The sequence below is a fragment of the Montipora capricornis genome, chromosome 12 (genome assembly GCF_036669925.1).
Source record: "Montipora capricornis isolate CH-2021 chromosome 12, ASM3666992v2, whole genome shotgun sequence".
Taxonomy (NCBI): Eukaryota; Metazoa; Cnidaria; class Anthozoa; order Scleractinia; family Acroporidae; genus Montipora; species Montipora capricornis.
In genome coordinates this window covers 28716089-28728588 of record NC_090894.1, presented here as the reverse complement: position 1 = coordinate 28728588, position 12500 = coordinate 28716089, and the positions used below count along the sequence as shown (strand labels likewise).

The 12500-nt window shown below is 40.7% G+C and overlaps 1 protein-coding gene across 1 annotated transcript in view; it reads left to right on the top strand.

Moving 5' to 3' along the window:
• LOC138025216 (mitochondrial amidoxime-reducing component 1-like) overlaps positions 1–12500 on the top strand; it is a 20587-nt gene that overhangs the window by 6864 nt on the left and 1223 nt on the right. Inside the window, exons 3-7 of the mRNA XM_068872423.1 lie at positions 2932–3105; positions 4286–4445; positions 7114–7254; positions 8754–8821; positions 10693–10764. Of these exons, the coding sequence (XP_068728524.1) occupies positions 2932–3105; positions 4286–4445; positions 7114–7254; positions 8754–8821; positions 10693–10764 (615 nt within the window). The remainder of the gene's footprint in view (positions 1–2931; positions 3106–4285; positions 4446–7113; positions 7255–8753; positions 8822–10692; positions 10765–12500) is intronic.

The window sequence follows — 12500 nt, the reverse complement described above, 5'->3', positions numbered from 1 at the left end:
GGAGTAGAGTCTTCGTTCTCCGGTTCATCAGACGCTGGGCAGGGCTTGACCTGATTCCTTGTGTGGGCGTATTTCGATAGTCAAGAATCGCCAAGTACGGTTCGGTGCCAGCTTCAAGTGCTTTGTGGAGGAGTCGCTTTGCCGTCTTCACGGCAGATTCGACTTTTCCATTTGCCTTGCTGTTTCCGGGACTGATAGTGCAGTGTTTAAATTCCCAGGTACGAGCAAATGTAGCGAATTCGTTGCAGGAGAACTGCGGGCCATTGTCAGAAACAACTTCGTCCGGGCAGCTGTATCTGACGAAGTGGTTCTTCAGTTTTAGGATCACCGTTCTCGCCTTAGTGTCAGGCAGTTTGTCCACTTCCCAGAAGTTACTGAAATAGTCGACTGTTACCAGGTAACTTTTGCTTTTGAGTTCAAACAGGTCTGTACCAACTTTCTGCCAAGGACGCATTGGTACCTCGTGTGGCATAAGGGTTTGCTTCTGCTGGCTTGCTTCAAACGTTCGGCAGATCTCGCATTTCTCCACCTCTTGTTTGATCTCTGCTGACATTCCTGGCCAATAGACATGTTCGCGCGCTCGGCGCAGGCAGGACTCTGTCCCCATGTGAGAGGAGTGAAGCTTAGACGAGATTTCTGAGAACAGTGACATAGGCATCAATGGATTCCTGTTCTTCTTGATTGCGGCTCTTAAAAACATAGCGTTCGTATGTTTCATTGGTCTGGCCCAGTGTAAATTCATCGAACTTTTCTAAGACCTTTGCTAAGATTTTACGGTCGGGCTCATTGTCAAATTGAAAGCCATTGTAAATTTTAAGTTCTTCCGTTCCGAGGCAGTGTAGGAAGAATGCTACCTTGTATTCTTCTGTTTGCAAGTTTAGCCCAGAAATAAGACAGTAGTTTTCCCATACCTGTTTGTATGACTTCCAGGTGTCTGCCAAATTCCCTGATGGGTTTAGCTTGCCAGGGGGTTTGAGACCGTGGACCGGAGGAGGCGAAAACGTGTGCGTGATGGGCGCTGTCCCAGTGCCACTGGATGTTGAAGGTGTTGCGGGAGAGGATGAAGCGGTCGATATCGTTGTCGTTGGCGATGTCGATGTCGTAGTCATGGTTCAGATGAAGCTTTTACCACTCGCTGCCACCATGTATCACGCGCTGTTTTGTCTACTATCAGGAGGCAGAAAAACGGCTCTTCAGGAGTCACTCCAAGGTTTATTGTAAGCTATCGTGATGCAGCACGTCTAGAGAATTACACGAGAATCATAACTAAAGAGTCATGCGATGATTATATTGCAATCAAGTGTCACGTGACTTACGAAGTAAACGAGCTATTTATAACATATTGTAACAGTCGTCACTATGGGGAGCTACGATGGTGCTGAATCTTGCTTGTTGGTACTTGTCTCCTGCACAAAATCAAAGAGAAGTTTGGCAATACATGCAACTTTGGCTTATACAGAGATGACGGCCTCGGGATATCCAAAGCATCACGACGGCAAACAGAGCTCATAAAAAAAAAAAGATCTGTGCGGTATTTTCAGTAATTGCTGGCTGAAAATTACAATTGAGGCCAACAAAGAAACCGTAAACTTCCTCGATGTCACCCTCAACCTGTCTAATGGTAAATACATGGCCTTCACCAAACCCGGAAACATCCCACTCTACATCAACGAGAAATCAAACCATCCACCTCGCATTATCGAAAACATTCCGAAATCCACCAACAAATGTTTGTCCAAAATCTCAATTGATGAATACTCATTTAACGAAGCGGCACCTCTTTATCAGAAAGCCCTCGATGACAGCAGATACAATCACCAGGTCGCATTCACACCAAGCATAACACAGTCTTCAAACTCCACCAGAAGGAACCGCGGCAGGAAAATCATTTGGTACAACTCACCTTTTAGCAAGAACGTGGCTACAAACATTTGACGAATGTTCCTTAAGATCCTCGATGAAGAGTTCCCAGAAAGTCAGCTGTATTACACAAAATCTTCAACCGCAACACCGTAAAGATCAGCTACTGTTGCATGCCCAACCTCAAGCAGAAGGTCGATGGCAACAATAAATCAACCTTACAGAAAACAACTACACCACCAGTTTTGAAAGCATGCAACTGCCGAATACCAGCAGACTGCCCTATAGCCAGGAATTGCCTTATATCATCTGTGGTTTACCAAGCAACAGTGACAACTGAAGATAACAAGCGCAGCCCAAACTTACGTTGGACTCACTGAGAACTCTTTTAAAACAAGATTTGCCAATCACAAATCTTCTTTTGACAACCTCAACACCCTGGGAAAAGGCAGGGACTTTGACAAAAGAACAAGAGAAAGTGAGCTACATGCTTGCACAGCTTGTCAGTAAAATTCCAAATAAAGAACAAGCATTAAAGGTAGTTTGAGTGGTTCAGTAGCCACTGAAAAAATCGCTGTTTCAAAAGTTGCCCTGTATTCTATAGTTTAGGTAAAGTTAGGATAAAGCATATTAACAAGCAGCAAGTCTTTAAATCTGTCATTTTCATGGCTGCATGTCTGATATGGTCCCAGTCTCGGTGTGACACAGTTCTAGACTCCAATCCTTCAGCAGAGAAATTCAGTTTGGATACCAAAGAGCAAATCTTGTTCAAGACCCGGCTTACTTGGACAGTTTTGAATGTTGCACCTGGGGTATGGTCCCGCTAATGTCACAGCTTTTCCCAGATTGGGGGCGCAGGGATTTACATTGACTGGTGCATTATTAATTAAAAGTGTGCAATTATTCACAGTTAATTGAGCAAGGTTACTATACTGAAATCTTTGCATAGATTGTAACAGAAACTTAAGGGACTTTTTCCATCCAGTAAAGTTATCATGTCTTTGAGCAACTAGGGCCATGTTAATTAGATGAAGATAAAATTAATCAAAAAGTCTTTATTATTGGTTTCAGGCACTGGATTATTCTAGATGAAAATGATCAGTTTGTGGCCCAGCGGAAAGACCCAAAGCTTGCCTTGGTCATTCCTCACTTTGAGGGTGACAAATATCTTTGTCTGGATGCTCCTGGAATGAAACCCTTACAACTGAACATTCATAAGAATGAAAAGGAAACCAAGAACATTAGGTACAGGCAATGAGTAAACTACGTACTTTTTCTATTACAGTGTAACAGGTGATAAAATGTAAATGTACACTTGCATCTGTTGGGTTAATGTTAAAACTCCAGTTACAAGCCCATCGATAATTATCTGGAGGAAACAATAAATTATTTAAGCCAGAAACTTATCTGTTATGATTCAGTCAGGGTCCTCTAAAGACACATTGATTTCATACCTATGCGCAGAAATGCAGATAATAATTATTATTTGAATGCACACAAGAATTTGATATCCAACACTGTCTCCTCAAGTCTAATCATTATTTTGCTACCAGTTTCCAACAGTGAGGTACATAAGTGTCAGCGTTAGTGTTTTGCGGTTAGGGTATGCAGCTTTTCATTTACGGTATATGTGAGGTGCAGGTTTTAGGGAATACTGTGTGACGTTCGTGGTCTGTCTATCCCTGGCCTTGAGTGATGTTGAAGGAAGAGAAAGGGGACACTTCATAGCAAGCTTTATGACTCACATTTCCAGACATACATGTACCCACAAATTTAGCAGTGAGAAGAGCAGTTATTTTATGACCCTGCGTGTTGGATCTAAAATCGTCACCTCCCCCACAACAGGTGGATGCTCAACCAACTCAAGCGGTTTTTTGCAGTTGTCGGTTGCTAACTGACACGATTGAAGAAATGTAATTGTGTTTTTCACAACAGTACAATTATGTAAATGGTTCCCATTCACAGTTTGATGATGGAAGACGATAGTCCACATAGCTGGCGGTATTGTTGGCGGGGAGAATGGGGAGAACCACTGTGAAATACATATATTTCACAGCAGCCCTCCCCATTCTTCACACGGCTTCGCTGCTTGTTAATTTGGCTCTTGTGCCAACACTACTGCCAGCTACGCAAGTTATAACTACAAAGATTATGAAATCAATATTCACCAAGTGGAGAAGTGTCTGATCACTCAAAGAAACAATGCCATGTTATAATACTTAACTTATTAACCTCATTTGCTCCTGCATGACTGAACTGGGGAATATTAATTGGCCCTTGGTCAGTTTTGTACAGACCTCACTTCACTGCCACTGCCACTGCCGTACTGCCGTACTGCCACGACCTCTGGCCATTATTCCCCAGTACAACCCTCACGCTTGGTTAGAAAGAGGTTAATAAAAACAATTTTCTTCTGTGTGAACAGAGTGTACGGAATAAATGCAGAGGGTCAGTATGCTGGAGATGAAGCATCAGAATGGTTCTCAAAGTATTTAAATAGACCCAACTGCACACTGTACAAGCTGTCCAAGCCAAGACCAATAGATATGGAAGAAAAGAGAAGCCTCGCCATGCCTGATGATAAGGTATGTAGAAATAATAATATAATATCTCCCACAGTATACAAACCTCATGATTGGCCAATTAAATAGGCTACAGTACTTTTTGGGAAGTACTATAGGTTCAAGCTCTGTTTTTTTCATTGGAATTCCTGGCCCAATTGTGAGTACATGTAAATTGACCTGGAAACAACATGGGCTCAAACTTGTCAAACAACCTTTGAAGTCAGTTACAGTAGCAAGATCTGGAGTTGTTTCACCAACAATTTTGACAAACATTCATACATTTAACCATCCATCTGACATGACATGTTAAACACTGCTAGTGGGTTAAGAAGAGAATTGTCAGAACAAACATGATATTACAGTGTGACGTGCCTTACGGTGGCCACTTAAAAGAGTCTTTTACAAATTATCTGCCAATCAGGGTGTGCAAATTTGATTGACAGTCACACCTCCTCCCAAAGTTTGCATGGTTGTAAGTTGAACACCTTTGCATGGGTTGTTGAGTTGATGTATTTACACATGGTTCTGAAATGTGAAGGTTTGTTGGGTGGCCACGGTAAGGCGTGTTGCGCTGTAAAAGGCATCATTGTGTCAGTGTTGTGATGTTCTTATCTCAGGTCACTATAAATTGGGTCAACCCTTATGGTAATAATGTTTACCCCATGATCATACATATGTCCAGAAATGCACGCTCAGTCAGATGCACGCTCAATTTTGATGTCCAGCACAAAGTGTACCTTTATGTCTAAGCCTTTGCTATCTGTTTCCAACAATGAGGTAACTGTAAATGTTAGCGTGGACTATGAGAAAAGGCCTGAACGCATACTTTTCTTTCTCTGTTGTCACTCATATATCCCTGTTTTGTTCTGTTTTGGTCAACGGTTGCCCCTGTTTTGACCAGTATTGGGGTACACTTGGAGGAACATTTTAAGGTATTTTGTAAATAATTTAAAAAGAGCTTCCCTAGGGTCATGAAGCTGGAAATGTAAAGAACTCGATTTTGATTAATTGTGTCTTGGTCCAGAAAGAGATTTCTGAGCTTTGTTTGAAAAAAGAGTTTGGTTAACCTCTTCATCTTTAATGAATGAGTAAACAGCTCCTGCCCTCTCCTCCTTAAAAGGGGGAGAGGGCATGATTTGTATGAGTGGTCTCATTGCCAATCGTCTTCCCACTGAAAGTCATATCTACAGGTACGGTGTGTATATACTTGTAATTTATTTATAGAGAGATATAGCCCTCTCACCCATGAGGGATTCCCATTGACAAGTAAAACCATCTGGCACTTGACAGAACAACACCTTTAAGAATCATTAATTTTTTGGAGGGTGTCAGAAAAATGCTTCTTAAAGGGGCACTGTCATGTTTAATTTGCTGTTTTTAGGTCAAAAATGGGTAAAAATCTACTAGTACGAAAACCACCGATCTGTGTAATGGGTCTGAATTACCGAGTCACTGCCCGGCACCCACTTCAGTTGAACATTTTGATGAAATTCCTTTCCCACGGGCTTAAGGTGTACAATAACGACCGCAACAATGGAGAAACATGTTTTCACAGGTAGGGTAGGTAAAGTCTGCATACGAGCCAAGTAGCCCATCAGGCCGGAGCTTATCCCGGTTTCCAGGGCATGAAGCGACTAGGAGTATTTCTACTCTCCCCTGGATGGGATGCCAGTCCATCGCAGGGTTACCCCCAGCTTTTCACCGGTACCCATTTACACCTGGGTGGAGAGAGGCACTGTGGGAGTAAAGTGTCTTGCCCAAGAACACAACACAATGTCCCCGGCCAGGACCCGAACCCGGACCATTCGCTTCGGAGTCAAGCACACTAACCATGAGGCCACCGCGCCTGCCAATACCCACTTCCGTTGAACATTTTGATGAAATTCCTTTCCCATGGGCTTAAGGTGTACAATAACAACCCCAACAATGGAAAAACATGTTTTCACAGTCTATCTCTGTTTTCTTTGGGAATCGTAGATAAACGTCCTATGAAGAAACTGTGGTGAAGTCTCCACCTTTTCCAATAATGTCTTGTATAACCCATTGACTCCCAGGGGTACCCCATTGACGAGTAAAATCGTCTGGCATTAGACAGAGTAAAATGTCTGGCCAGTTTCAGCCGGTTTGGTCTTCAAAGGGATAATCTCAAGTCTCTCCAAGAGTTTTTCCACGATTATAGAGCCTTCCATATGCGCTCAGTTCTGCCAATACTTCTTAAAAATTGGAACTATTTACAAGCGAAAGTGGGCTGGGCAGAGATATGTAAATTCCCTCTCGTTCCACAGATCAGTGGTTTTTGTAGTAAATTACTACTTAAGTTCACACATAAAACATTCCTGACAACCCACTGACAAGATATGAAATACATTTATGGCACAAAGAGCTATTCATATTTAATTTTTGGTGTCTTTCTGAAGACACTGGCCAGTTTTTTCAAGTTTCAACCATTTCCACCCTCTCCTTCCTTGGCTGCCCACAAGAAAGAATAGCTTCAGTGCACTTCAGTGGTAATTGGCAACAAAACTACAGCATTATTTTTCAGTTTTCATTGATGCAAGGACATTGTTTAGTGTTTTGAAGTGTGACTAAATAATTACTTGGTTATTGTAATATTATTATGTCAACATCATTTTAAATCGCTGTATTAAATAAATTGAATTTTTTCTTTAAATTGTGCATTTTTCCCAAGGTATCATTTAGTGATTTTGCACCATATCTTATTGCTTCTGAAGCAACTTTAAGAAGAGTTAACGAAGAGCTTCAATCTCCAATCACGATGCACAGATTTCGGCCAAATATTGTGATCAGTGGTCCTGAGGCATTTGGAGAGGTAATTTTTAACGGAAATGATTTTAACCAACTGTTGGTTCCCTTGTTTCATTACTGAAATGGGCCTGGAATCCACCTAATTTAATGGAGACATGGTTCTTCAGCGAGTGATTAACCCATTGACTCCCAGGGGTTCCCCATTGATGAGTAAAATCGTCTGGCGTTAGACAGAGTGAAATACTTTAGTATGGCCAGTTCAGCCCGGCTTGGGAGTGAAAGAGTCAAAACACCTTTTTAAGGGGCAGCTAGATATCATGTTGCTTTTCATTTTAGAATAATTTATTATGAAATTTCTTATATTGAAGCTTCGGAATAGGCGTGAAATGAAGGTTAGCGTAGTCATCACGTTTAGGTAAACAAACAACGCAAGTACAAAATGTAGTTGCCAGCAACCCTTACAAACTGAAGAAAAATTCCGCTCAAGCATGGGTTTTTTCACACTTGCTGGCAACTACATGTACTAAAAATGTTGCTTGTCTAAATGCCATGATCTGCCTAACTTTTATTTCATGGGCCTTTTTCTGGTTTCAGGTCAAATATGTGTGTATAAAATACAGTCATGTGTATGAACAGATTTCCTAGTATACTGGAAAGGCTCAAACTGCAGAGATTCATAGGGATAGACATTTTTTTCAACCAAATACATGTAGCTTTGTCTCATGGTGTCAGTCAAGGTGACAGTTCGGAAATTCTAAATGCTGTATTTTCGAAACAGAAGATGTCATGGAACTGGAAACTTGAAAAAAGATTTATTTCTAGATCATCTTTCCATATCTAGATAGGTTACAATATTCTCAGTTTTATACTTGGGACCTATTTTGTCTACAAAATCTTGAAGAATATTGATTTTTTTTTGTGTATATGTAGTTTGTTGGTGTGGATAAAGTATCGCATAGATAGCATAATAGCATATAATTGAATTTGTTTACAAGAACTTTGTTCTGTTGGCTAGAAGTGATATACCAAACAATCATTCCTCCCAACAAAGTTCTTGCAAAGGGAAGAGTATTGATCAACTTTTGGCAGATTAAGCTGTTCATTTATGTTCCTTTAGTTGTTGAAAACATTATACGTAATTGTACAAATTTGGAGGAACATTCCAATTATAATTCATTGACAACACTCAACCTTTGTTGTAATGGTTGCAAGATAATATCTTCAATACTCTTGTAAGATTACTGACAAAATTTAGGAATTATTGTTTTAAAAACCAGTTGGTAACAATCTTGTACTCTGGAGTCATATTCCCAGGTTTCTCCTTATCAGGCGGTAACCGGTAAAATTTACCGTTTGTAAAAGCACTTATTACCGCCTGCAAATGCTCAGAAGTCACTTATCCTTTGCAGAACGTCCAACATTAACCAAATGTTTTACCGCTTTGAAAAGGTCCCTTACCCGTTGTTCTGAAAACTAGGGAGAACCCTGTATTCCTTTTCATATTGATTGCTTCATATTGTAAATTGGAGGTTTGTTTTTTCTTTCTGTTTGGTTATCTTGAAGTACAAATGGGAAGGTAAAAGAATAAGAGTGGGTGACATGGAATTTCGATTTGTTATGATCTGCTCAAGGTAAGCAACGTCCTTTATCCTTTCATTCCCAAGATCGATACGTTTATTCTCCTTCCTATTACCATAGATTTCTTTGTTGGGTGGTCATGAGAATTTGATGTTATATCAAGATCACACGTCTTAAGCTGACAATTATCTCTATTCTCAATACCTTTATGATTGACATTTCATCGAAAATATTGTGAGGACAATTTACACACTGATCACTACTGGTAGTCAAAGGGTTGAGTTGTTGTGCATTTAGAAAACAACAGCTTTACTGTATGCACTCCTTTTTTGTAGAATATACATGTATGAAAAAAACAATTTAGACAAGTCATTTCATTCACATTTGCAATTTGAACAGTATCCCTGCTGGCTGGATAGCAAGCTCAGTTGGTAGAGCAGTGCAGTGCAATATACCCTTCTCCAAAATGGCGGCAATGGATTTGAATGAGTTAAAATTGAACTGAATGAAAAACTGATACCAGAAATCATAGTTAGTATGCAGAAATAGAAAGAGTGCCACCTGTAGATATAAGTAACCCTACAAAGTTTCAGCGTATTAGGTGTTATATCAGCTGCGAAAATGTAAGTTGGAATTTGACAAATTAACAGACGTTTGTAAGACAAGGGGACCATGTGCCATACCCCCAATTATACAAGCGTTTGTAAATTTTTCATTTTTCACTTACATTTTCTCAGCTGATATTGCACCTGATCTGCTGAAGGGTTACTAAAGTAAAGGTGCTCTTTCTATTTCTGGTATCAGTTTTTAATTTTAACTTATTTGATTTTTTGGCCGCCATTTTGGAGAAGGGTTTATGTTACATGGTCATGGGTTTGAATCCCTTTTAGGTCTGGATTTTGCCAGGCTTGCTTTCAGCTACTTTAGTCGCTTTGATCTAACTGTATGCACTGCTTGAGGGTTTTATATTTTGATTGATTTTTTTACCGTCCGCTGTTTAAACAGCAGCATGAAATGGCCCAATTCAGGATCGGCTCATGTGGATGCATGGAATTATTAGCGCTTTTTATTAGTTTTTGATGGCTAATAACTGGCTCATCATCAGAGCTGAAAGACTTAAAATTGGATTTAACTAAGTTAAACAAGTTCTTTTACCTTTTGAAGTCAATTTGCCTTCTGTGGGAAAACTTGTATGTCAATGAAAGAAAAAGAGTTTAAAAAATGATGTCAGCAAAGATTCCCTTATAACATATGGTGCTTTTTTGTGTGGTCTTCAACGAAATGACTATTCTCTTCCCCAGAGTCCTCTCTTCTTTTGCTCTGTGCCAAGAACATGACAGACTCTGGCCACAGCCAAAGCAGCAAGTCCATGAATCAAAGACTTCTGGCTCTTCTGTGTATTCTCAGAAATTTGAAACAACAATGGTTGATACCATTACCGCAACTGCACATATTTTTGGCTGTGACCAGAGTCCGTGCTCTTGGCACTGACCAATAGAAAAGCAGACTCTGCAGACGAAAAAGCAAAATGACAAATAAAGTCAGTGATATGGTCATAGTTAGTCTCCCTCCACTAACTATGATATGGTCCAGGGGCAGATACCACGCACTGTTTATGACGTCTAATTTCATTGGACAAGTATGGGGTGCTGTTCTATTGTGTTTAGGATTAGGTTCCATTGTTTCCGTTGTTAATTTTTGTGCCTTATTGTTCCCTGAACCCAAAGGGCGCATCCCGGTACTTTTGGGGGGATGGAGTTATGGACTTTCCAGGCATGTAATTTGGCAGCCCCCTTCCCCCCTTCCCCCCCCCCCCCCCCCCCCAAATGTGCTATTAAATGAAATCCCCCTACGTTCAGTTTTGGTTGTTTCCATTTGTTATCATAATCTTTGATTTAAAAAAAATCATTTTCTGTTCATAAAGGTGTTCCATTACAACAGTCAACCCTCAGACTGGAGAAAAACCAGGAGACGAACCATTGACTACATTGAAAAGGTAACACCACTTGAACATTGATCTTGATGGAACTACCACTCATGATCATATGACCACATGAGACTTGTCACGTCATGAAATTTCTGTTCACCCGTAGGAAGTCTTCATAACCAGGGGCTTATTCCAAGGGCCTTTTTGGCTCAAGTTAACTACTTTCAGTAGCATAAAGTTAGGAACAGTATTTCAGAGCTATGTTCGGTAGGGTAGAATGGTCTCAGGTTAAGTAAGGAAGGACGCCACCCCCTCCACCCCCAACAAAAGTATGCTAGACTCATGGCAAAAAAGATTTGAAACAAATTTTGTTAAATGCATCACCCGCTGAAAAGGGATGGACCATACACTTCTTGAGGCCCTCCCAGGAAGGAAGGAAGGGGGGAGGGGGTCCTTGTTCCCTTTGAATATTTGCTTGTGTTCCCAATGTAAATGTAAATTGGCCACCGTACAGAGATTCTAAAAGCTGACGTTTCGATCGTTAGCCCTTCGTCAGAGCGAATCGAGAATTGTGAGTTATGAGTAGTTTTTATAGTAGAGTAGGAGCTACGCTATTGGTGTTAACGTGGCAACGTGAAAAATAGAAATACATTAGTTAAATGAAAAGCGTTCGTTAATACCGTGAGGATTAAGGGTGCCGATTTGGAAGATGAATGTTTGTTCCAGATGCTTGCGGCTTTCCGTCGTACTTTGATGTAGGGAAAGCCCGCAGACTGCCATGTGCTTTTTGGAGTGGTTACGGAAATTAAAGTGACAAGCGACTGGCTTAGATGCATCCTTGTCATTCTTTTCAACATCGCGAAGGTGTTCGTGGAATCGGTCACCTAGTCGTCTACCTGTCTCACCAATGTATGATTTATCGGCATAACGTACAGGTTATGCAATAATGACATTTTGCGAAGGTACATGCGAAACGATCGGTGATCTTAAGAGATCGCTTAGATCCCGATGTTTTGCTAGTGTTAAGAGTAAAAGGACAAGTTTTGCATCGTGAGCGCGCACATTTGAAAGTGCCGGGTTGCTCGTTAGTTTGGAGCGCGCTTGTAACTAAAAAGTTGCCTACGTTTTTGTCGCGTTTGAATGAAATAAGTGGAGGTTGCGAAGAGATTCTACCAGTCTCGGGATCATTTTGGAGTAATTTAAAGTTGTTAAGAATGATACTTTGACTGCGTGATTATGAGGATGGAAAGTGAGGGTGAATGGAATTCTGTCATTCTTATCTTTTTGTGACGTTTGTAGTGCTGACTGTCGATCAAATTTTTGGGCGCGATGATGGCCCGCTTTGACCACAGAGACAGGATAGCCACGTTTTTCGAAGAACTTGCACATCTCCTCTGATATGCTGGAAAAATCAGAATCATCACTACATAGACGTCGAAGTCTAAATTGGCACCCTTAATCCTCACGGTATTAATGAACGAACGCTTTTCATTTAACTATTGTATTCCTATTTTTCACGTTGCCATGTTACCACCAATAGCGTAGCTCCTACGCTACTATAAAAATTACACGTAACCCACAATTCCTCGATTCGCTCTGACGAAGGGCTAACGCTCGAAACGTCAGCTTTTAGAATCTCTGTACGGTGGTCAATTTACATTATCAACTCTGTTGATAAAACCAAATTTTTGTATGCCACTTCCCCACCGACGCAGCACCACAGTTTCTTTAGAATCTACCCACTTCATTCATATGTTTAAAATAGCATTTTAGCATATGTTTGACAATATCAATGTGAATCTCCG